This window comes from Panicum virgatum, chromosome 4N (genome assembly GCF_016808335.1).
Source record: "Panicum virgatum strain AP13 chromosome 4N, P.virgatum_v5, whole genome shotgun sequence".
Lineage (NCBI taxonomy): Eukaryota > Viridiplantae > Streptophyta > Magnoliopsida > Poales > Poaceae > Panicum > Panicum virgatum.
This window is the reverse complement of record NC_053148.1, coordinates 6,179,774-6,204,882: the sequence shown is the minus strand read 5'-3', so window position 1 is coordinate 6,204,882 and position 25,109 is coordinate 6,179,774. Positions and strand designations below refer to the sequence as shown.

Sequence of the window (25,109 nt, the reverse complement as noted above, 5' to 3'; positions counted from 1 at the left end):
AATCTTATTATCAAACACACGCCTGTTCCTTGCCTTCCAAATATTCCAAGCACAATAGATCATCAAAGCTGGCTTAAGTTGACGTTCTTTTTTTAGGTAAATGCGCAAGTCCTTTCTCCCACCAATCCATCACTTGTAGTCCTTGCACCGGCACCTGAACCAAACGCTGCGTCCAGCTCTCCATTTTGTCCCACACTTGCCTAGCAAAAGTGCAGTGAAGTATCAAATGTGCAAGTGTGCATCAAACGAACTTACCTATCAGTAAAACAAGCAAGTGTGCTCCACTACTCCAGATTTCAGGCCGTCCATGGCCTCTCTCTCCCAACCGCACGCTGCCAATTAACTAAGCGCATCACGGACGAGGCTCCTCTAGTGCTCTACCCGTCATCGGATCCCAGCAGAACGCGCAGGAGAAGGCGACGCTGCTCCTGCAGCTCCTCCTAGTATGGGGGCGCGGCGCGGCGCCCCAATCACCCAAGGCGGGTGCGGGGGCGGGTGCGCGGCGTGAGTGGCGCGACCCCGCCCACTGTCTCGCCAGCCAGCTGCCAGCCCGCGCAGCGCCAGCCGCGCACAAGCTAGTATAGCTAGTACTACTAGTCGTGATTGGTGAAATTCTCGTCGTGCGAGCGTGCGTGTCGGCGGGGTTGATGGGCTCCTCGGCCGGCAACACCCCGACGGCGCGGCCCCCGCGGCAGGCGCGCTGCGGCGGCGGCGCGGGCGAGGCGTCGCCGTCGACGCCCGTCTTCCTCAACGTCTACGACGTCACCCCCGCCAACGGCTACGCGCGCTGGCTCGGCCTCGGCGTCTACCACTCCGGCGTCCAAGGCATGCTCCCCTCTCTCTCGCTCGCGCGGCGCGCGTCCTAGCTCACCCCCGCTGCGCTGACACGCCGCGCTGCTTTTGCGTGGGCTCGCCGCCCGCCTGCCTGCCTGCCTTGCAGTCCATGGGGTGGAGTACGCGTACGGCGCGCACGACGGCGCCAGCAGCGGGATCTTCGAGGTGGTGCCGCGGCAGTGCCCCGGGTACGCGTTCCGGGAGTCGGTGCTGGTGGGCGCGACGGAGCTCACCCGCGCGGAGGTGCGCGCGCTCATGGCGGAGCTCGCCGCCGACTTCCCGGGGGACGCCTACAACCTGGTGTCCCGCAACTGCAACCACTTCTGCGACGCCGCGTGCCGCCGCCTCGTCGCCCGCGCCCGCATCCCGCGCTGGGTCAACCGCCTCGCCAAGATCGGGGTCGCCTTCACCTGCGTCATCCCGGGCAACGGCCGCGCCGTGCGCCGCAAGGGCGACCGCCCCTCCGCCGCCGCCATCCGCAGCCGCTCCGCGCGGCAGGAGCCCGCCCCCGCGCCGCCGCGGCCGAGGGCGTTCTTCCGGTCCCTCTCCGTCGGCGGGCGCAGGAACCTGGCCGCGCCCCTGCCGCTGCCCGCCTCCCCGCCGGCCTCGCCCCCGCCGCCGCCGCCCGCCTCGACATCAACGTCGTCGGAGTCCACCACGTAGCCGGCCGGCCCCATTCCTCCGGTTTTTTTCCTTTTATTACAATTTTACCCGATTTGTTTACTAGTAGTATATACTAGACTAAACAACTCTGTGCATATTTACCCCTCCCTGGTTTCGATTTCAACCTCTGATAGTGCGTGCCAATAGTAAAGCGGAAATTACCGCGGTCAATTAGCCTCTTAATTCTGGCCGTTCGTACTGGTGCTACAAATAATCGTGCCGCTGTCGATTGATCTGGGCCGCGCTAGTGCGCAACTGTTTTGAGTATGTTGTCATGACGTCATCACCCGTCCCCACTACGGGAAATTCAAGATATAGCACTGGTATCCTACGGTGTTCACAAAAAACTCTGTTAGGCAGGTCTACCAGCCTCCAGCCCAACAATATTTTTCTCCCACATCGTTTCTGCACCAGTTTTCAGCCACCAGCCAACCAACAGTATTTTTCTCTCACACCACTCCAGCCACCAGCTCCAGCCCAGCGAACAGAGTAAAAACAGCACTGGTTATCCGAACCTTTATGGAATAGCATCCTAGGCACGGCCGGAAGTCACGAAACAACACTACTTCTTGTTAGATTTATGGGTTTGGCCCATATAAATAATCCTAATAAATCTCAAAGGCTCATTAGCGTTAAGAGAAGGTACACCATCTATTAGTCCCGTATTGCTAATGGACGAGGGTGTAGGGGGATTTTCTCCCTTTAAATACGGACCACCTCCCTCATGGAAAAAGTGCATCATAAATCGTTATACGTGGAGTCCCCAAGGTTTGGGAATTCATAAGAAGATCTAATCTGAGTTAGGGTTTTGCCTCCTCTTGTTGCTGCGCTGCCACTGTAGTCTTCTCCATCCCGAGCGCCGGCGTGCACCGGCGAACGGGAGAGCAGGTCTCCAGAACCGCTCGCTCTTGTGATCCTGCATCGGGAGAGGGCGAATAAGGTTTTTGGGAAGCGCTAAGCGCGACTGCTCATCTTCTTCGCCATGGCTCGTTCTCCGTCCAAATCAGGAGCTGCGGCGTACTGTCGTCTGCAACGTCGGTTGCTGCGCTCCGTTCGAAGGACCGTCTTCGTCTCGTCTACACCTTTCGTCTTCCCGGCGGCTCCCACATAGTACGTATTTTGTGATCAGATCTGTTTCATAATCATATTTTTTGAGATCATATTTATGATATACGTACTGTCTAGTATGTTAGAGTCATGCATGCTAGGTTTAATTCTCGCCATGATAAATCTAGTTCGGAATTTAAACTTACAATTGTCTATTTTTCCAACACTTCTTTTCCTCCCTCTTTTTCGATTGTTTTCGTTCGTTTCCACAGAAATGAAAAGACCCACTGGCCCTTCTCTTTCTCCACTCATTCCCCAACCATGCCTTTCCGACCGTGTCTTTTAATAAGCTACATTATCAACCAGAATATATTGATGGTTTAGTAGTAATGCATGGAATTTTTGTGATATTTTGTGTTCCATTCAACTTAATAGCTCTTTTGAGATGCCGGAATGACAAACTTTGTTATACTGTTCCTTGAAAATTAAGTGATATTTTATGAGCCATGCAACTTACAGTAGTTATTTATATATCTGAATATTATAAATATGTAAAGTGAAGCTCCTTCTTAAGATAAAGTGGATCTATGGCTATGTTTAGTTCTCAAAATTTTCCTACATTATCTATCACATCGAATCTTCGGAAACATCCATGGAGCATTAAATGTAGTTAAAAAAATTAATTACAGAGTTTAACTATAAACGACGAGATGAATCTTTTAAGCCTAGTTAATCTATAATTAAACATTAATTGCCAAATAATAACGAAAATGCTACGGTATCAAAACTCAAAAAAATTGGCGAACTAAACAAGACCTATATATTTTATATAAATGTGCAATGTGCTATGTGGAGAAATAGTTTCTTTGTTCAATCTGGATGGAAGGGATAGAAAGGGATGCCAGCACACAGGGGTGTAGCAGGGGTAATTTGATCCATATGTAAGCTAAAAAATTATCATAATCGAATAAAAGTGTGGGAAAGTAGCTGGAATGTGCTTTTCAGACTCGTTCGATGAAACTAGTGCTATTGCGTGAATTCACATATACTAACTTCTATACAGCGTGGAGAGGGGCGCCTGGGAGCACTCCGTCGCTCACCGAGCGACACGTGTGCTTGTTCCGCGGAGAGGGACAGGGATGCCCGACGCGGCCCCTGGAGCTGCGGCGCGGAGCTCCGCGGACGCGCCGCCTCGGGCCCCCGGGGCCTGCCGCGCCGCCTCGCACCATCACACAGGTAGTGGTCCAGCCCAGAGACAATGTCACAGCCCAGAGACAATGCTGCAGCCCATTTCGAGCTTGACGGGGCGTAGTGCGCTGCTGTCCTAGTTTCGCGTGAATTCACATGTTTCTAGTGCTGTGTTCTTGAAAACCGCAGGAAAGCAGTGCTATATCCTGAATTCCCCCGTCGCCGCTACTCTGGTGGTGGTTGCTCATAGTAGGTTGTGATCGACGACGTGACTCTTGCGTGCTTGCTGCTTGGCATCGTTCCATCCATTCTCTTTGGGCGAGTGATCCAACACCAACTGGAATCTATTCGCCTCTTCCTTTTCTTTGGATCTAGCGAACTAATCAGCACAAAGGTAAATGGTGCTCCATATAATACATGACCACTAGAGTATGTTTCTTTTGTAGCCATTGTTTTTTTTGCAGAAATAGGGAAAATGCTTGCCAAAATTGGTGTGGGGATGGCATGTCCGGACCTGGATGGACGGCGCTTGTGCTGCCCTGCCCCCGTGAACGCGTGGTTATTGGCGGCGCTCCCCGGAGGGCCGCCGGGGCGCCGTGGACCGTCCCTACATGAACGGGGTCAATGTACCTGCAGAAGAATCACAGTGTGTATATATATATCCAAAAATTGATAATTGACTAGAAATTAGTTGTTATTATACATATCTAGCCACCTTATATAACCTACACTAAGTAGGGCTTACGATCTAATCTCTCCTAATCCCTTAATCGCAAATAAATTGCTGGTACCCCTGGTGCATTTCAGCTCTGATACCAACTATGACAGACCCGTTGAGTTAAAATGTTTAATTAAGCATAACCACCATCATTTGACGCATTAGTTTAATTAAGTATAACATGACAGACTATTTCCAACCCACAGGCCGACCGAAACACACCAGAAGTCTCGCACGAAGGCGAGCGCAGAAGGTACCAGCATGATACAATCTTACAAAAATAGCAAATTATATCAAGACTTTTACAAAACAACTTAAAATTTAAAATTTACAAATGAAAAGATAGCAGCAGAAAAGAATCTAACTTACAGAGTATTTTTACTAGAGAATAAATAAATTAAATTAAATAAATCGAGAACTACCGAAACGTGAAGACAAGACGCCACATCGAGCCCACCGATATGACACCTAGTTAGCTCCTAAACCTGAAATAGGGTAAACAACAGACCCTGAGCAACTAATACTCAGCAAGACTTATCCGACCAGTGGGTATAACTTAGCCCACATATCTAGAAATGCAAAGCATTTGGTTGATGGTTATTTTGCAGAAAACATCGACTAAAGAAATTCCTTAATTTCCATATTTTAGCTCCAGATTTTATATAAATTAACTATAGTCTAATATTAGCTTAACCAACTATAGCAACCAAAGGGGGTGCAAGCCATAATAATTTAATGTGTTCATTATCATATATATATATATATATATATAAATATACTCATCATTCCATCATAACACTATGATGCGACACAGTGATCAAGGTGCCCATGTCCGAGAGCGACTGACGGCGAATTGATCCGATTTAACCTTGCAAGGTGGACCTAACCAACACGGCACGCAAAAGCCCCATCGGACTATGCGAGCCAACCATTCCCCTCCCCACCTCGAACTACAGGACCGACCCACCAGCGTATAGTCAGCCGAGCTCAACGAGAGACCACCAAAAATAAATACATGCTTCCCGATTCTCCGCAACTACTCGACTTGTCCTAAGGGGTGAGAAGGAGTCATGTACTTTCGAAGTAAGGCAGTACTAGGCTTACCGGTTTCGACTACCTCCTACTCCCGGCATGCAGTTAGTACAGTTCAAACATGATCAGCAGGGCCAACAATGGTTCGGTCCTTAACTGACCCAGACGGGACTACACCTCTCCCGCCCGGTCTCAAATTTCCATGCATTCTATATCCATTCAGCAACTCATATGTCGAAATATAATTAATTCACATATCTCGCGAGTAACCGGAAATTACTCGACTTCTAAACATCCTAAATCTCGCGGGTGACAAGAAGTCACTTGGCTTCTACCGGGAACTCTTAAGCATAGCATTACTATCGTCCTAACATACTAGTATAAACTCAAGGAAACCTAGGGATCATGCAACTAGGGTTTCAACTAATTTCTATACGTAATGCACAATTAATAGATATATATAGGTGTCATAATTTTAAATACTAGGATGTGCACCGGGGCTTGCCTGGGGTAACACTAAGTCAGTGTTAATGCTATTAAGGTCTTGGGCCCTTCCGACCTTGGGCTGGGACTTTGGTTGCTTCAGCGGGTCCTTCCATCTTCTGGCGATATTCGTCGAATACCGTCTTGTGGGTCGACTCCAACACCGCGTGCTTCCGGTCCACACGTGTACCTCTAGCGCACCTAAATGAGGTGCAATAATGCATATGCATGAATATATATGAAATGCCAATTAATGCACATGCATATGACACAAATTAGTGCAGCTAAAATTCCCTACTTACAAAAGAATCATACTAAAAAATGAACTAGTTGGCGGACTGTCTGCTATGCAGTAGCGGATTGTCCGCAACTCCAACTTGCCGACCTACCAGACCTACCAACGTCTCTGGATAAACGTAAAACTATACGACGGACGGTCCGCGATCCAGTAGCGGACTGTCCGCAGTACAGCTCTGCCAACTCGCCAGAACCTACAACCTCTCTGGACAAATTTCAAATCTATACGGCGGACCATCCGCTCCAAAATAGCGGACTGTCCGCAGTTTAACTTCCCAAAACCACCAGAGCCAACGACGCCTCTGGACAAATTTTAAACTCTACTGCGGACCGTCCGGCCCTCCTTAGCGGACCGTCCGCAGTTTTACTCTGTCAAACCACCAGAGACGACAACGTCTCTGGACAAAACTCTAGACTCTACGGCGGACTGCCCGCTCTCCAATAGCGGACCGTCCGCAGTTCAATCCTGCGAACCCCACCAGAGACAACATCGTCTCTGGACAACTTCTAACTTGACCGACGGACTGTCCGGCCCTCCTAGGCGGACCGTCCGTGACTCATATCCCTTGACACCGCACAACAGGCGGCGGCAGGCGCGGCGGCGGCGGCCGTTCACCGGCTTCGGCGGCGCACAACGGAAGGGGAAAAAGGCCGGGGAGCACAAGGAACTCACAACGAATCCATTCCCGTGGTCGGTTCGGGCGGAGGATGACCGGAGAAGCGGATCGACGGTGGAGCAAAGCTTCAAGCGGGCTCCAATGGTGACCGGCGGCGGCAGGGGCGATTCCAGTTGGGAGGAGCTGGGCTAGGGGTTGCGGAAGGTGGAGGAGGTGCTGGGGAAGATGCTCGCGCAAGGAATCGAGGTATGGTGGCAGGAGGAGGGAGATCGAAGGAAGGGGGCGACGGCGGAGCGAGCGGACGAGCGGAGTTCGTCTCTGATCGATGGGGGAAGGAGGAAGGAGATGACGACCGGGCCCACAACCAGATAAATATATGGGCGTTACTTTGGCGGACCGTTCGCGGCTCCCTAGCGGACCGTCCGCAATTTCCTGGGTGTTACACTGCGGCTCAGCCCTCCTAGTCTTGAGATGATAGATACTGAACTTCTGAATGAACTGATAACTGTATCCCAGGTATATAGCATCAGCAGCAATGGAGGGGAATATCTTGGTGGAGACAAGCATGCAGTGTGTCATGCCAACAAACGCTGCATAGTGTCCGAGGCTCCTCACAGGCACGAGTGTCCTCCCAGCAATGTCCACCTCTGATACCTCAATGCAACCAGTGACACCACCAACTGTGAACAGGTGCTGCATCTGGTTGTTGTAGGCTCCCCTGCCACCAAAATGATCAACGTTCCTCCAATACCGTACCAGCAGCATCCTCCCCCCCATTGCTACCGCCAACAAGGTAGGAGAGTACGCGCCTGAAGAGAATGGCATCCCTGGTTGCATGCTGGCACTGGCTGATTACTTCGGCCAGCCGAGGCGGCGGCGATCCCAGCTCCAGCAGAAAGATGGACCCTTCCAGTGTGGCGACATAGCAGCGGCCTCCTTGAGACAGCAAGGAATGGAACATGACCCTGCCCAGCGTTTCCGAGTGATACAGCTTGCCTTGGTTCACCAGTATCCAGTGCGGGTCGCCGGGTTTGGCAACGACGATGCAGGATTGGTTGTCCCTCAGGCAGAGCACCAGGGTGGGCGGCGAGGTGGATTCATCCAAGCACGCACCGTTGACGGAGTGGCCGTCGGGGTTCCGGAGGGACATGGAGAAGTGGTACTCCATGTACGTTGTCGCGTTCACCACGACGGGGGAGATGGCGGGGAACTCGGTGACGGCGTTGCTCAGAGGGTCCAGGAGGCGGATGGCCTTTGTGACCCTGTCGAAGAGGATGAGGAGGGCGTCGACGCGCCCAGGTGGCAGTGGGTCGAGAGCGCCGGGAGGTTGACGCTGAGGCAGGCCGCGGTGGCCGTGTTGAGGACGCGCCGGCGCGGCCCGGCGTCGGGGCTGATGGCGAGCACCACCCAGTTGCGGGGCCGGAAGCGCCTGTCCAGGTCCGGGGGGCCACGGCGGGCACGCAGGTCCGCGCTGTGGTCGCGCCACGGCCTGCACACGGCGCGGAAGCTGTGATACTCGGCCACGTCGTGGGAGAGCTTGGCCGGCGATGTCCTCGATTAGGTCACGAGTCAGGTTGGCCCAGTCCCTCCATTCGTGAGGACCGGCGGCCAGATCTTGGACAAACGATTCACCGTTGCTCGTCCGCCCCGAGTGCTCGGAAGATTCAGCAGCGAGGAGGCGCCGCCGCCGCCGCGCTCGTGTGCTGAATGAAATTCCGCGATGCGGTTCTGGAACAAAAGCTCCGTGGGAGATGGATCCCCCGTGGGAATCGGCAAGGCTCCGGCTCCGCGACCGTGTCTGCATCGTCTTGAATCTGAATCAACACTGCAGCGCGTAAGCTGGGAGGAGAGAGGCGCCGGGTTTAGGTTACCCAAAACTCAATCCAACATGCACCCGCCACCCGCTGGGCATGCGGCGCATAGAGATCCGTGCCAGAGCATCCCTCTCCTGGTATTCATCCGTATATTGCCTTTTTCCCGCAGACCGTATTTCCCATGGATGCGGGACCCGCGTGACGTAGCTGCTCGCCGGCGTGCTAGCACACTCCCCCGCCGCTGTGCTCCCCCATCGCAACCCAGCTACTATTCCGGCCGGCTGCCGCCTCAATCTAGGTGCCCAGCAAGTACGGGGACACCATGCGATGCGCCGTCGTCCGCCAGCGCTCCCTCGGCGCGTCCGCCGCCAGTGTTCTTCGCGTCCCGCCGCACACGGCCGGTGCTCCCTCTCGGACTCGCATCCATCACCGGAGGTAACGTCATCTCCAATCACCTATGCTTGCTCGTACGTCCTGCATGCACTGTTTAGATCGGCTTGTGGCCGATCTATGCTTGCAGCTTGCTCCCTCGTTTCGGTGCCGACGCCCTGACATTCGTTGCTCTAGGGTGAATGGATCAGGCGCCGACCGGAATTTAGCCTGGACCGGAACGACGCCCAGGACGCAGTTGATCCACGTTGCGACTACGAGCAGCAACCCGATGTAAAAATCTCTACATTATTTGTGCGTGAATTTCCCTCGGGGCAGAATGTCAGCTGCAGAGCATCACCACATCATGGACTGAGCATATTTTACTTGTGCAAAATGCCTTCCAGTGGGGACAATACATCCAGTAGCAGCCGAATTTTTTTTAGTCCCGCTCTTGTTTTTCATCGACTAATGGCGTATTATTAACTAATGGCGTATTACTTAACTGGTTTGCTTGCAGCCGAATTTTTTTAGTCCCGCTCTTGTTTTTCATCGATGCTGATTAGGGACCTGCATGCGAACGCCCAGCGGCGGCCGAACACTTCGTCAATGACAACTGGTGCAAAACTAGGACATCTCGTGCTCGAAGGCGGCAGAATTCTCCATGCGACTAGAAGTTAGACGGCTAGGCTCTTGTTTAGATGCCTTCAAAATTCCAAAACTTGACAAGATTCCCCATGATTCGAATCTTTGAACGAATTGATGAAGTATTAAATATAGCTAAATAAATTAACTAATTACACAGTTTTTCTATAATTTGCGAGACGAATCTTTTGAGCCTAGTTAACCTATGACGGGACAATAATTACCAAATACAAACGAAAGTGCTACGATATTTTACATCCAAAAATTTATGCATCTAAAGAAGGCGTAGATCTCTTTTTACGGAGTTAGGCTGTCTGCACTCATTCTCTATTTTTTTATTTAAAAAAATATTATATCATGCTTATCGAGATTCTCTCCTCTATATCACTTTCTCCCGCAACCATGTATCCATCCTCTATATCTCTACTCTATACCAACTAACAACCGTGAGATCCACACGTCGAAATATTTCTCTTCTTTCTTACACCCCAACACGCCCCCCTCTCTCTCCACCGAGCATGCCAGTGCCTCTCATCGCCTCCTCTGCTTCCGCGCCTCCTCGCCGGCGCGCCCCTCCCTCCCTATCCGCCTCCGCTCCCTCCCTGTACGCCTCCTCGCCGGCGCGCCCCTCCCTCCCTATCCACCTCCGCTCCCTCCCTATACGCCTCCACGCCTCCTCGCCGGCGCGCCCCTCCTCCGCCTCCTTCCTCGCACCACCCCTTCCTCATGTCGTCCCTCCCTCCCAAGAGCTCCGCCGGCCTGGATTCGCGCAAATCCATGGTGCGGACATGGCGGCACGGATCTCTCATCTGTGCGTGGCGGACGCGGATCCCTCAACCGTGCGAGGTGGCGCGGCGATGTTGGCCCATGCGGCGCTCGACCGGCACTGTGGTGGAGGCGGAGGCCTACGTGGAGCTCAGCGAGGCGCAAAGCGTCCTCTCGACGCAGCAGTGGAGGCACGGCCGGGTCGTGGCGGTGCGTGGCGGAGGGGAACCGGCGACAGGAGCTAGGAGGGTCGCGCACGGCGGTGGTGCTCGCGGTGGTTGGGAGGATGGCGCAAGCGGATGTGAGGTGGGACCGGCACGGGGTAGCGGACGACCGCTACCTCTGCTCGGAACAGCGGAACGGGGAGCTTCTGCTTCTTTAGTGGAGCTCTCTCAGTATGCCGCTGCACTGAGTTTTCCGCTACTCGCGTCCTGCAGGACGCGATAGCGGATACCGGTGCGACCAGCCTTATCTTCAATCTGCGGAGTGCCGGACGAACGTGTGGCACTGGGCAGCATCAACTTGATCGAATTGAGGGCTCGGCTTTCCTGGAGCGGCTCCATCATAGGACTATAGGCAGGCTCGAAATGCCCGCTGCTCCGGCGGATGGGCATGCTCCGGTTTGATGCAGTCGCCACGCTGCACAATCCTAGGCGGTGTCGCAGCACGAGCGCTGTGCATCGCCGTCGCGACCGAAGTAGGGTGCCGGGCTCCGAAGAGGTACAGGGATGATACAAACACTACTACGACATTATTCTTTTCAGAGCGGTTGAAAACCATTTTCAGAGGCGGCCAGAGGCATCGCCTCTTGCCTCTGAGCAATCATCTCTGAAAATGATGCACCGCCCACCTCTCAAAATCGAATTGAAGAAACAAAAAAAAAAGATGGGTCCGCCGAGCCCATCACGGGCTCGACCAAGCCCATTTGCGCCGCCGCCCGCCCGCCGCGGCCGCCCGCCGCCGCCGCCCCCGCACGTTGTGCCCACCCGTCGTGGCCGCACCAACCCGCCGTGGCCGCCGCCGGATCCATGCCGTTGGGCCTGCCGCCGGCCCGCGGTCGACGCCCCCTAGCCGCTCGCCCCGGATACGCCCGCCACAGCCGCCGCTCCGGCCGCGCGCTGAAGGCCGCTACGCCGAAGGCCGTGCCGGATCCGCTGAAGCCAATGCGCACAAGAGAGAGAGAGTTAGGGTTAGGGTTTATTATATACTTCTCTCAGCAGCCGCACTCAATTGAGTCGATTGTGCGAGACGGTTTCTGTAACCACCTCAGTTAATAAGAAATGACCGCCTCTGTTAATGCCTTGTGCCTGCTTCAAAGCTCTTAAAAAAAGCGCTGTTAATCAGTTTTTGTAGTAGTAAAATAACATCAACCATTAGATTTAACGGTCCAATCTAATAAAGTTGAATTACTGGGTGTACTTCCTCAAAAAAAAAAAGAATTGCTGGGTGCACAGGTTGCTGTGGATGGAGTAAAGACTATCTCAGTGGGGGATAAATGATTTGGTGGACGTAGAAAAGAAAAAACTGGTGGATTTGTTGGTGTGTAGTCGTGTAGATAAATGTAGATCAGAATACATTTTTTTTGTGATTGTGCAGTCAGCAACTCTTCAGATACCGAAGAATGGTCACGGCATGTGAATTTCTAGGTTTCAGAAACTACAGAGTCCAAGTCAATAGAACCTCATCACGAAAGGGAGCAGAAGAACAATCGAATTCACTGCCCTATTTTGCAGACTGATGAGTCGCGTACTAAGGCTAATCCCAATGGTTTCATTTTGCTGTTTTCAAGAGTACCATATCACCAAAACACAAATAAAATCATAGATGAAACTCATCCCACAATGCATAGTTTCATGTTTGCTATTTCATAAGCTCTCATTCCATTTAATTATAAGCCTCGTCAAATGTTGGTAATCGTGTATACATGATTTTATCTAGATGAAACTCATTTCATCTCTGTCCTCGTTAAATTAGTGTCACATCATCTAAATTGGTGATATGATGCTCTTTTTAATGTGTATAAAACTCCTATAAAACCTCCACTGGGACTGGCCTAACAAACACGAACAGATCAAAACCTTTTTACTCACAGAATGCCCACCCGTTTGACAAAAATCTTTCCTCATCAAACATCAAACATGCATTGGTTTCCAAATTCCAAGCACGACCGATCGATCTTGTTCCATGCAACGCGAAGCGACGCAACGGAACAATGGAATGGCGACGGACGGGCGCCATTGACGCAGTCACGCAGCACTCACCATTATCTCCTCTTCTTCCAGAGCTGGACCACGAGGGAGAACCCACCGCCGTCCTTCAGCGCCACGGCCTCCTCGGCGGCCGCCCACTGCGACACCGTCGCCACGCTGCCGGCCGACGACGTGGCAGACGTCGACGCCACCGACACCGTCGGCGACGTGTCCGAGCCCGACCTGAAGGGGCCGCGCCTCCACCCCTTCCTGTCGCTGTCGCTGCTGCACCAGCTCTCGCCGCCGCCGCTTGCGTGGCGGTTGCTGAACGAACTCTGCCTCGCCGGCGTGTGCGCGCCCGCGTATTCCTCGGCGTCCCTGTCGTCGTCTTCGTCCGCGTCGGAGGCCTCGAAGCGGAGGACGAAGACGGCGGCCGCGTCGGGGGAGAAGAGCCAGCCGTGGAGGTCCCACGTGACGCGGACGCGCCCGCGCGGGAGGTCCAGCCTCTCGCTGCCGCGGAACTTCCACCGGAGGCGGCGCACCTGGAGGGCCTTCTCGCCGTCGATGGCGACCCACATGGCGGAGTCCTCGACGGCGAGGGACACCTCGTGCACCTCGCCCGCGACGTCGACCGTCGTCGCGTAGGCCTCGCCGGGGCCGTCGGCGACGACGGCGTTCTCCCGGCGGGAGAGGAGGAACCCCGCGGACGCGGCGGGCCGCGCGCCGTCCCCGACGGCCAGCGCGAGCTCGCCGTCCACCGAGACGTGCAGCGAGTACCGGGACGCGGGCTCCGGCCGGCGCCCGGCGGCGGCGAAGCGCGCGCGAGAGAGGTCCCACGAGAAGGCGACGGCGCGGCCGCCCGGCAGGCAGAACCGCTTGCACCCGCGCCGGCGCCATGGGAGCCACGGCCGGAGCGCGAACCGCGCGGGCGCCGCGTCGTCGCCGTCGCCGTCCCCGGCGAGGCGGAGCTCCGCGGCCAGGAGCAGGCCGATCGGCGCGCGGGACCACGTCAGCGTGACGGCGCCGAGGTGCGTCCAGTAGACGGACGTCGCCGAGGAGGACGCCGGCGCCGGGGAGGGCTCGCCGCCGCCGCGGCGGGCGAAGCAGGAGAGCGGCATGTGCGCGGGCGCCGCGCGTGGTGCACGGCGGACGCGGCAGGAACGGCGGCTCCTCGGTGGACTTGTTTTGTTGGCGGCTCGGGAGGGAGTAGTTAGTTGCTTTGCACTTGCACCAGCGCGCACGCAGCGGCGAGACCGGCGACCCAAGACGGTGTGGAACGTGACTTGGTCATCGCCCCCATTTTTTTCGTGCTGCTTTGCCACGTCACGTGCGTACAAGAGATTTTACAAACGGTAGCCCAACGTCAGATTGACAAGGAGATTCGTGCACCGAGCAGGAGAAAAATACACGAGATTTCGGCGAATCACGACCGTTGACATTACCAGCATGGTCGGTTCCAACCAACCAAAAATCCGCAGGTCATCGACGCTACGCTTTTGCCTGTGCTGCAGCACTCCGTCAACTCGCTGCCTCTTCCAACCAAAAACTGTCCAGGCGAGAGACCCTGTAGTTTCAGCACCGCCAAAATTGATAAGTCCACAGGGAAGGGCAACAGACAGAGTGCAGTGTGCTGACCATTATTTCCCGTCAAACTCTCTGGGGCTGTGTTTATATCCGTAAAATAGTGATAAAAAGGGTCACATCGGGTACTATAGCACTTTTCGTTTATTTGTGATAATTGTTGTCCTACCATGACCTAACTAGGCTCAAAATATTCGTCTCGTCGTGTACATCAAAACTATACAATTAGTTTTTTTATTTATCTACATTTAATGCTCCATGCATGAGGTAAGAGATTTGATGTAATAGGTGAATAATGAAATTTGGAGAGAGAAATTTTGGAACTAAACACAGCCTGGGTTCCACCACACATCCCTGTCAGATTTTAGGTGAGGAGGATTTGGTTGGGATTTGGTTCAAATTTAAATAAGACAAAATCGTAGCAAACCAATGGGTAGTGGCCCGGCCATGCATCATGTCATCATGTGTCTCATTTTGTCTGGCCAAACGGCGGTTGGCAATTACTCCCTGATCACGACTCACGAGTAAGAGATATCCTAAGCTGCAATAGTTGCACGGAGCGGTCTTATAGTGTTTTATAAGTTCAGTGGTTGGTTAGTCACAACACAAAACTAGTATAAGTTAAGTTGCGTGGATCAGCTCGAGTGTTTTTTAACAAAATTCTATTAGCTCTGGATATGATCCGAACAAGACCATAGTTTTATGCTGCCAAAAAGCTATAATTCATAACGTGTTTTTGGATGTTTGCAAATAACATGATGAACAAACAAGGGGAAAAAAGTCTTGCAACTTTAAACTTTATGGTCTTTCAACAAACGTCATTTTATAACATGTGCTTGAAAGTATTGCACTCGAATTCAGCGGTCTGAAATAGCATCTCATTGACTCCAGAGTACTAAAGGTGCCTTTTTTCTTTTACCGGAGGAGGCAAGAAAGGTTAGGCCAATAATAGCACGAATACAAGTCTTTCTGTAGGCTGAGGTGGCTAAAAAAAATGGTGATCAACTGATGATGTCCGCTGGTCCTGTTTAGTTCGTGAAAATTTTTGGGTTTTGGAACTGTAGCACTTTCGTTTTTTTCTAGTAATTAGTGTCCAATCATTGACTAATTAAGCTCAAAAAATTCATCTCATCATTTATAACTAAACTGTGTAATTGGTTGTTTTTTTAACTACATTTAATGCTTCATGTATGTGTCTAAAAATTCGATGTGACAGAAAATCTTAAAAATTTTGGGAACTAAACATGACCTAATTTGAGCTCCGGTCAAAATAGGGGGGTTGAAAGTTTCACCTCACCTGCCTCTGCCGGCTTGGCCAATGTGTATGCTTAACGCGTGGAAAACTCAATAATTTGTTTAGGGTAAACACTCGATGTTGGATGATTGCAGCTGTAATCTAGCACACTTTTTAAACCAGCTGCAAAAAGGTTGGAAATATTTTAAATTCCCATGACATTTTTTTTCTCCACTTGAATTTTTCTATTTTTTAAGGATGACTTGACTTTGGAAATAAAGAAAAACTGCTAACACAAGTTAATTTCCCACTGGGCTGGCTGGTACTTCGTTTGGCCCAAGAAATATGGGCCCTCATCAGTGCATAAGGATTGCAGTACTAATTGGGCCGCAAAATTAGGGAGAATATTAAGACAGTCCACTTTTTGAGCAAAGATCAATCAGTTCTCGATCGGGTTCCTCCCAAAACGGAAGGGGGGGAAAAGGAATCAAGTGTACATGAAGTAATTTTGCAAGAATTAAAATACTCTTTACCTAAACTGCATAACATTTTGAAATTTGAACCCATAACCAGAATGCTTTCGGAGGTCTCTCTCGGTTGTCCTTTGATTTTATTTCCCCTTTCGGTCTTAATTTACTATTTTTCCAATCAATAAATGAAATGACTCTCATTTTATGGTTAGAAAAAAGTTTCTAAAAGACAACTTGTTAATCATATGGTGCAAATTTATACTTGAAATTTTATGTACAGTAGCTACACACGAAATATCTAGCACCAACACCCATATTATACATAACAGAAATGCAAAGTTGATTTGACTAAAGTGCTGAAACTAAAACCGGCCGTTACGGAACTGTTCCTATGTGTCGTAACGGTTTAACATTCAGTAACCGTTTAGGGTTCACCACCATATGCCCATTCTTTTTTCTAATATAAAGGCAGGAGCTCTACCGTTCAATTAAGACAAAAGAAATTATGTACAAGAAAAATTTACTCAACGAGAAGCCGAAAGGAGGTGTCCGAGGGGCTAACCAACCCACGCAACGCGGTTGAGCACAAACACGACGCACCGCCATGGGTCATCATTGCCCAGCATAGAGCAAGCTATGCAGCTCCAACTTCCCACGGCAAGCCACCCACCGACGGGTCCGAAGCAAGCGACCGCAACCGGTCATCGTTGCCAAGCTCAAACACCGAAGAGCAGCTCCGACTTCTGATCACGAACCTACGCCTCGCCCCCAGCGGAAGCAGGCCCCAACAGAGACCCGGCCTTCGGAGGAGGAGGGGCTCACAGCGTGCCATCGCTGCCGAGCCACGTTTCGAACGCGGAAGCTCCGTCTTCACAATGTAAGACCCGTCTCCACGCTACAAGCAGTCGCCAAGGAGCAAACCACCGAAGAAGACATCGAAGCCGCAACAAAAATCCAAATGCGACGCTTTCAGGAAGGGAGTGACGCCAATGGCGCCACCATCGCACGTCCAGAGAGGATCGGGCTTTCACCCATGGATGATAGTGCTAGAGGGAAAAACGACGCCCCCAACAGGGAAAACGGCGCCCAACAGGCGTCGCCGTCACCATAGCTTTCGCCAAAGGAACCCTCTAGCACGGACGTCAGGCCAAGAAGGCAGGCCCCAAACCAACAACACCGCCATCGCCGTTGTCCCACCACCCCACAGAGGCCCGTTCAGAGAGGCATCGACGCGCCTGCTGCACTAGCAGACGCAGCTGCGTTGGCCGCCACCCCCTCCGACCGGGAATGTGTGGAGCCGGACCAGACTCCACCGCGCGTGTAACACCGCCGCACATCGAGGCCGTCACCGACCGCCACCGTCGGCCCCTGGCACCCACCGCCGTCGCTGTCGACCAATGCCGCCACCAGCCACGAGGCGCGAGCCCACCAAAGTGGGCGCCGCCCCCTGCCCTGGGGCCGTCGATCCAGACAAGGCTCAAAGCCCGATGCCCCTTACCGCAAGCCACCGCCTCCGGAGACCCAGCCGCAAGCCGCCGCTGGCTGCCAGAACCAGCTGCCTGGGGCCTGGATCCGGCCGCCCAGCACCGGATCAGACCGCCTCCCACGCCGCGCCTTCCAGGGCCGCCCCCGCACCAGCACAGCCCCGGCGAACCTCGTCGCGCTCCACGCTGGCTTCTCGGAGCCAACGCCAGCCGCGCCACCGCCGGCGAATCCGGCCTGCGGCTACCGGATCTGGCCTCGTCAGGGCTGTCGGCACCGCCACCGCCCGGCCGATGGCGGCCTCCCCTAACACCTGCAGCGGCCGCGCTCGCCAGACGAAGGGGAGGGAAAGCCTGCCCCACCGCCACTGTCCTCGTAGGCTTCCGGCTGCCGCTCCGGCGGCGGCGTGACGAAGGGAGGGATGGAGAAGGGGGCAGCGGCGAGTGAGGCAAGGTGTCCGCCCTGAGTCGCCCATCGCGGGGGCGACACCATATGCCCATTCTGCCCCTCATACAATAAGCACATAGCCATCCGGAGAACATGACTCCTCCCCGTCTAAAGCCGCTGGCGGACCTCTCGCCCCCGCGGGGCGCGCCGCCCGCGCTGGCGCCGCCGGCCTCGCCATGCCGCCCACCTCCGAACTAGCCCGTCACAAATCCTTGCTCCCCTTCTCTCCAGCTTCCCTCCAAGCCCTGGAGCTCCTCCACCTCCTCAGCGTGCGGCGAGATCGAGATGGCTCTTGCAACCTCCCACCCCGCTCCCCCCCTCGGTCCCCACGACCAGAGCTCGCCGGCTTCTTCCCCGGCGGCGGCGCCCACTGCAACCAGTTCCCTCCCAAGCCAATCCGCAACCTCCTCTCTCTCCCCAGCCGCTACGCCCTTCTACCCTTCGGGCGTCCGCGGGAAGGAGCTCCGCTGGGCAGATATGAGACCGGCCAGCGATGCCGCCGCCTCCTACCGTGAGTTGCTGCTCCGGCCCTCCCCGCCACTAAAGCACCCCAAGACGGCGACGGGTGGCACCCCGACTGCAGGGAGCGACGTGGGCGAGATGTTGCGGCAACCGAGGGTGACCACCCCTGCCTCAACACCGGTGGCGCCGCAGGTCGACGCGTCGGCTCTGATGCCCACTCTTCGCTCCATCGTGGTGCTGCCTCCACGTGCCGAGGGTGGGCACCGCAAGCGTCCTCGTCGGCGGGGCCGCCGGCTACCCTCCTCGCCACCCTGGACGGACAAGCGATACCGGCGCAGCAGCCGCCGGCGCGGCACGACGGAGCTGGTTGTCGGTCTCCAGCGGCACGACCACCCCCACAAGGGTGGCCGGGCTGCCCCAAGCCGCCTTCGTGTTCAGGCTGCGCATCGCCCTCCTCGTGTCGACCCTGATGGTTGGCAGCGAGTTGAGAGGCGGTGCGCGCATTCTCGGGACCTTCGGGAGCTGCCTTCTCGGCCGGAAGCACCGCCGCGACGATGCTTCCCCAAGGTGCTTGATGGACGATGCTTGAACTGTCTTTCGTTCAAGCATCGGGTTTTCTCGTGTCGTCAGCCATCGCGGTGCCTGCGCTGCCATGGCCTTCGGCACCGTGCCAGAGATTGCTTGCGGCCTCATCGCCCGCCGCTTCGCTCGCGCCAGCATCGGCTGGACGGTCGGGTCGTTCCTGCTGGGTTTGGGCATGATCGCCCTTCGGTCTCCGACGTTCGGCCGTTGCCGACGACTGCTGCTACTGATGGTGGCCTTGATCTCACACTCTCTGCCACCGATGACTTGGCTGTGGTTGCTTTGGCTGCGGCCAAGTCAGCGATCATGGCTGTGCTTCGCATCGAGGAGGACGAGTTCACCCTCGGGCCTGCTGTCCCCGAGCTGTTCGTGGTCACCTTTCGGTCTCAGGAGCTCCGTGATCGGGCTTCGACGACGAGTGTTTCCCGAGAGAGGCTACTTTCCGGCGGTCTTCTGGAGCACTCTGGGGCTGCCACGCCCGTGACGCCTATGGGGGTGTCGCCTGTGGAGGTGCCACCATCGGCCGAGGTGGTGCCGGCTGTGGAGGCATCCGGCACGGTCGGGGCGTCAGAGGACAATTCTACAGCCTTGGAGGACTTCATCAGCAAAGTTTCGAAGAATATTCCGCCACCTCTTGTGGATAAGCCGCATCTTCGCCGTCGAGTTGACCCTGTCCTCGTCGACGCGCCTCCTCAGCTGCCTTCGTCTGAGGTACTCGGCCTCAGGCGGAGCCATCGCCAAGCCTTGGACCCTCTCTCGGCCGTCAAGCCAGCAAAACGAGGGTCGGTGCTCCTGATGCGCCGACTTGGTAAGGTTGCCGCGCCTCTGCCCTTGGCGGCTTCGGCAAAGCAAGCCGTGGAGAATTTGTTTCACGAAGGACCTCAGCCGCACCACATGGATGCAATGCGGGATATACTTCTGATGTTGAAGTACCAGATCAACAGCTCTCCTTCCGTGGGATGGAGCGTTGACTAAGGGCTACGTATAGAGCCCGTCGTTAGGTTGTGCAGGATGTGAGTAGTTCATATTAGTTTATCTTTCGGGTTGTGTTCAGCTGGCTAGCCGGCTTATGTTCATCTAGAGTCTGTTTTATTTGGGTTGTAACCGAACACTGTAATAATTTCTTTTTCGTCTTAATACAATGATCCGCTGCGTCCCTATTCGAGGGGGAAAAAACACATATCCGTCCCTGTCACAGCCGCAATCTGCCGCCGGATTCTTTTGACAAGCGCGCACGCTGACGGCGTCTCTTGCGTCGCAAGTCTCAAGGCCCAGCGGGCAGCAGAGTAGGGCAGAGGGCAGAGCCCCGCCATGATTGGGCGAGGCGCATGTGGAGGCACATGCCATGATGAGCTGAATCCTCGCCTGGATACCACTCCATCAACCAGCAGCAGCAGATCGTCTCCGTCCGTCCCCCCTTCTCCTTCGGCCTTCACCATTGCTGTGTCATCGATGACGCACTGCGCCTCAGATTGCTGCGACCCTACGGGCTACGGCTCACGCCCTGCCATGGCGCAGCTGAACTCGTCAGCCATGGAGGTGCAGGCTGCGGAGTTCGGATTCGTCTGAATTGGGTGCCAGGGGGTAAATCACGCGGCTTTTGTCCTTGGCGCCGAGATCCTGTCCATGGATTGCAGAAGCTCTTTTCTTTTTCTTTTTCTTGCTCGCAGTTGAGTACCAACGGCATGTAGTACAGACCACAGCACATCGATCATTTCTTTAGCATGTTTTTTTTTAATTTACTGATGAAGCATCTAATTAAGTCTTCTGAAAACATGTCCATGAGGCGTCGTCCGTACCAGATTTCCAAGCAGCAGCACTGTTCTTGAGGTCGTGGTCAATGCAGTGTTGTTTTGCTTCATTGCTTGCTCATCGGATATTCATCTGAAAACAAGTCTGAATTTGACCTCGCTCCTCTTTCCGTTTGCTCTCCACTCACTGTTCATGAAGATCGAAGAAACTTCCTCAGTGAAAAATAGTCCAATCCAATTTTTTTAATGCTCTGACGATGCTACCGTATACACAAGAGGCTGCTCAAGAACTCGTCTGACCAAAGTAACTAGAGTTCGTCCTGGCATGGCTAATACTACTACTCTACTAGCTCGCTACTCACTAGCTGACGAAGCCAAACAGAGAGATGAAGCAGAGCAGAGGAGGCGGGGAAGGGGGGCGACGCCGCGCATGGAGTTGCTAGTAGGAGATCTCCATGGAGAAGTTGGAGTCCAGCAGCTCCTCGATCATCTGGTCGACGTACTGCTCCTCGAGGAACCCGCCGCTCCAGTCCCCCGCCCCGGCCGCCGACGGCGAGGGCGCGATCCCCATGCCGGCATTGCCGGCGGGCACCGCCGCGATGCGCGGGAGAACGGCGGCGTGCGTCGGGGCGGCGGCGGCGGCCGTCGCGGAGGCGGGGTCGGCTTTGCCGCCGCGCGCCTGCGCGGCCTGCACGGACGCGAGGTTGAACCGGTGGAGCTTGGCGACGAGCGCGGGGGAGAGGAACGACGACGCGGCCTGGCGGTGCCCGGCATCGGCGGCGGCGCCGGCGTCCTGCGGGAAGTTGGTGCGCACGCGCGGGCCGCACATGATGCGCGCCGCCTCGTCGTAGGCGCGCGCCGCGTCCTCCGCCGTCTCGAAGGTGCCCAGCCAGATCCTCGTCTTCCTGCAACCAGACAATTAACCCCCGCCATTATCAGCTACCTCTCCACGCCAAGCATCCATCGGTTCGAGGAACAATCGAGCGCAGGCGAGTTCAAGCACAGGAGGGGGTGGCGGATCTCGGAGACCCAGGAGCCCCAGTGGCGCTGCCGCACGCCGCGATACCGTTGCTGTGGCCGCGCCATTGGATTGGACACGAATGCGCCCTCGCTCGCTCGGAGGGAGCAGCTTGCTCTCGTTCGGCGTGGTGGAACCGTGGAAGAGGGAGCTGAGGAGGAGGAGAGGAGCAGAGCGGAGCTGTTTGCTGCGCGAGCTCTGGCCTCTGGGTGGGCTTTAAATAGAAGAGGGAACCTGATACTATTCGCGGGGTGTTTGAAAGGCTTCCAGGTGGGCCCACCGGCGCTTCAAGTGCCAGGTGTCTGACTGACTGTGGGTCCAGCCTGGGTTGAGCATCCTTTACTTCTCTCTGTCTCCTGGGCCCCGGCCAGCCGCAAAGCATGCCCGAGGATGTAAAGTTGAGGCTGGTTGGGGACCATGTGATCAAGGATTCAAGGGCCAAAGTGCTCCGACATGGGTGAGGTACTGAAGTCGCCATCCCACTCTACAAAAGAAATCCGTTTCGGCTCACCATGTCTCCTTCCACACAGAATAACTTCACTGACTTTGTACCAAGTTTGTATAAAAAATATAATAGCACTTATAATACCAAACAAATGTATTATCAAGATGTATTGGATGATGTGGTTCAATGAAACTAGGTGTTGTTGTAGATGTTGATAATTTTTTAATATAAATTTGATTGAGTTAGAATAGTATGACCTACTTATGATAAAGTTAAAATTATAATTTGAAACGTAGGGAGTATTATGTATCACCGGATGGATAGTACCCACGAATCCGATTTCATTTCAAAATCGATACCAGTGGCAACCGTACATTTATATGTTACATTTTAACTTTAAACATCTAAATTTCAACACAAAATTGCCAAATGTATGGCATACCCCAATCGGTTGACTTTTTCCACTAAACAAATGTTCCATTTTCTCCGTTAGTTTGACGTTGTTGGCTTTGAGGTAAAGGATGCCCGAGAGGTCTAGAACCACCACTATATATGTGTATCAAACCCGCCTATAGACTATCGAACAGCCTCGTGTGACCACCAAAAATATAAATTTTTTTCTCCTCAAAAAAATATAACATTTTTATTTAAACCGAACACGACGACCAAAATGAGCCAAAGCTGTGGTAATTTAGTTAAGCCTAACTGTCCATTTATGTACAGTGCAGTCCATTATTGATCAGCCCATATGGTAGGTATTCAGGCATCTGATATACTATACTCTTAAAAAAAGAGAGAAAACATTAGTGTGCGTACTTCAGAGCATTGGATCCCCCACAAGGGTACAAAGTAGTAGTAGCTAGGATATAGTAACAACCACAGTACAATGGTCCGACCCATGAAAAAAAAAGCAATGACTTTATCCAAAAAATTCTCGAAGCAGCTAAAGTATCATTTTTATTTGCTCCAAGATTTTTTTTTTGAATCATACTCCAAAATTCGGAGCTGGAGCTAGAGCAGACTATATGTTTGGGTATGAGTCATCTTATTCACACTTTTTACTTTTTAGATTAAAGAAACATAGGCAGCATGTACGTCAAATATAAATCTAAAAACCTACTTATATTTTAGTTTGTATAGTCTAACACATTTAGATTTAATAGATTTCCGTACTCTCCTTATCAAGGTTTATTATCCAATATGGGTCTAAATGCTCTACAGTTATGATAGGTGTTTTGTAAATTGTAATCGGGCACAGTCCTCACCACTATCTCAATCCTCTTCTGTGTTTTCTTGTCTGTCTTGCGCTCGCGCTCATGGAATCTAGGCTCCTCTGGCATAGCTTTTTGGGAGGTGTTGACGATCAAAATTGGTAGCAGACTAGACCAACCGGTCTGATCGGTCGCCCCAGGCGGTCTGACTGGTCTGTGACGATGTAGCCGATCCAGCAGGAGCCGACCGGTCTGACCAGTAGGTCTGACCGGTCTGACCGGTTCAAGCAGAGTCCGAGTACAACTAGAGATTTTTATAAATTTAGATCTTGTAATAGAATTTTTTGCGGGACAAGTCCACCCACCCGATAAATATAAAGGGCCACGACCAATTGAGACATCCAATCGATCAAAAAACACATCAATACATTACTTTTCTTTATGTTTATTGTTTCTATTTTTTATCTCCAAACCCTAGCTCATTCCAACCCTTTTCTGCTGTTCTTTCTTCGTCTCCGCGACATCTGAAGGCGTTCTAGGTGGCCTGCTGATCCTAGAACAACCCTACGTGCGCCTGCCCTGACGAGGTCCCTCCCGGGCGAGCGTTCGTCGGATCTCGCCGTCTCACCCCGGCAACCGGTCTATTTGACCGATCTGACCGCCCTGAGCATCGACGCCGCACCTGTGCCGTCGCTCGCTGGGCATCGTGCGCATTCGTGTGTGTTGGTCATAAATCTGCGCCAACACAATTTTGGCGACTCTGCTGGGGAAGAAATATTTTGGTTGTAAAACCGATCTAATCTACTCCATATACTACCATGGTGAAGCTGTCGGATCCCGGTAAGATCAACGTCAATAATATCAGCAGGCCGTTTGTTGATGAGTTGCCGCCCGAGGATCGTCAAGTTTATGAAGCCTTCATCAAGGAGTGCGAAGAGGAGAACACACGGCGCAAAGAAAAAGAAATCGAAGAAAAGCGTCGGTGGTTCTTGTCCCACTTCTCCAAGAATTGGAAAGGTGATGTCTCCAAAGACAAGGAGGTGGTCATTCTTTCAGATGAGGAGGAGCAGGCCAAATCTAACACCAATGTAAGTGCTGCAACATCGCCCATTATTTTGGAGCAAATTAGTCAATTGGTGGTTAGTGGTCAAGAAAAGATTCTTGCTACTGTTCAAAATATGATTGATAAATCATTAGGCAAGCAACCTTTGATTGATGATAGTGGTACTCCTAGACCTAATATTGATGGCACTTTTTATCATAATACTATGCATCTTGAATCATCGGCAGCACATGCGCCCCAATACGGCATGCCGATGAATTTTTATGGTCAGAGAACTCCAGAGCAGTATCACGCGCATGGAGCGGTCGGACCGGTCTCGCAGACCTGTCAGACCGGTCATGGAGGACCGGTTCCTACAGATCCGACCGGTTTTGGAGCTTTAGTTGCATATCCATCGTCTCCTGAACCAATTACTAGTGTACCTTATGTTTTGGCTGGCTTTAGCAGGGTGAATAATTCATACACTATGCCTCCTCAGGGTTCAGGTTATTCATATGGTACAATGCCAAATAATGGACATTTGCAGCAAATACCATATATACAACCGAATCATATACCGCATGTGCCGAATAGCTCTAATACCAATGTTCAAATGCCAAATAATTCTTATTTTAATCAATACTTGAGAAGCATAAGAAAGATTTGGCTGTTATGTTTAAAGAAACTTTCGGCGTAGAATTGAAGGACAAAACTCTAGTCTGT

At 53.2% G+C, this 25,109-nt stretch overlaps 3 protein-coding genes across 3 annotated transcripts; 1 reads left to right on the top strand and 2 right to left on the bottom strand.

Moving 5' to 3' along the window:
* Window positions 1-288: 288 nt before the first annotated feature.
* Window positions 289-1,674, top strand: LOC120670336 (deSI-like protein At4g17486). The gene is made up of 2 exons (XM_039950421.1): window positions 289-825; window positions 941-1,674. The coding sequence occupies exons 1-2, from the start codon at window positions 648-650 to the stop codon at window positions 1,495-1,497; spliced, it is 735 nt and encodes a 244-aa protein (XP_039806355.1). The 5' UTR covers window positions 289-647; the 3' UTR covers window positions 1,498-1,674.
* Window positions 1,675-12,541: 10,867 nt separating this feature from the next.
* Window positions 12,542-13,918, bottom strand: LOC120671162. The gene has a single exon (XM_039951436.1). The coding sequence runs from the start codon at window positions 13,777-13,779 to the stop codon at window positions 12,736-12,738; it is 1,044 nt and encodes a 347-aa protein (XP_039807370.1). The 5' UTR covers window positions 13,780-13,918; the 3' UTR covers window positions 12,542-12,735.
* Window positions 13,919-20,884: 6,966 nt separating this feature from the next.
* LOC120671163 (ethylene-responsive transcription factor ERF003-like) lies at window positions 20,885-21,863 on the bottom strand. The gene is made up of 2 exons (XM_039951438.1): window positions 21,674-21,863; window positions 20,885-21,575 (listed from the first exon to the last, which is right to left on the bottom strand). Exons 1-2 carry the CDS (start codon window positions 21,754-21,756, stop codon window positions 21,110-21,112), a joined length of 549 nt encoding a protein of 182 aa, XP_039807372.1. The 5' UTR covers window positions 21,757-21,863; the 3' UTR covers window positions 20,885-21,109.
* Between the last annotated feature and the right edge of the window lie 3,246 nt (window positions 21,864-25,109).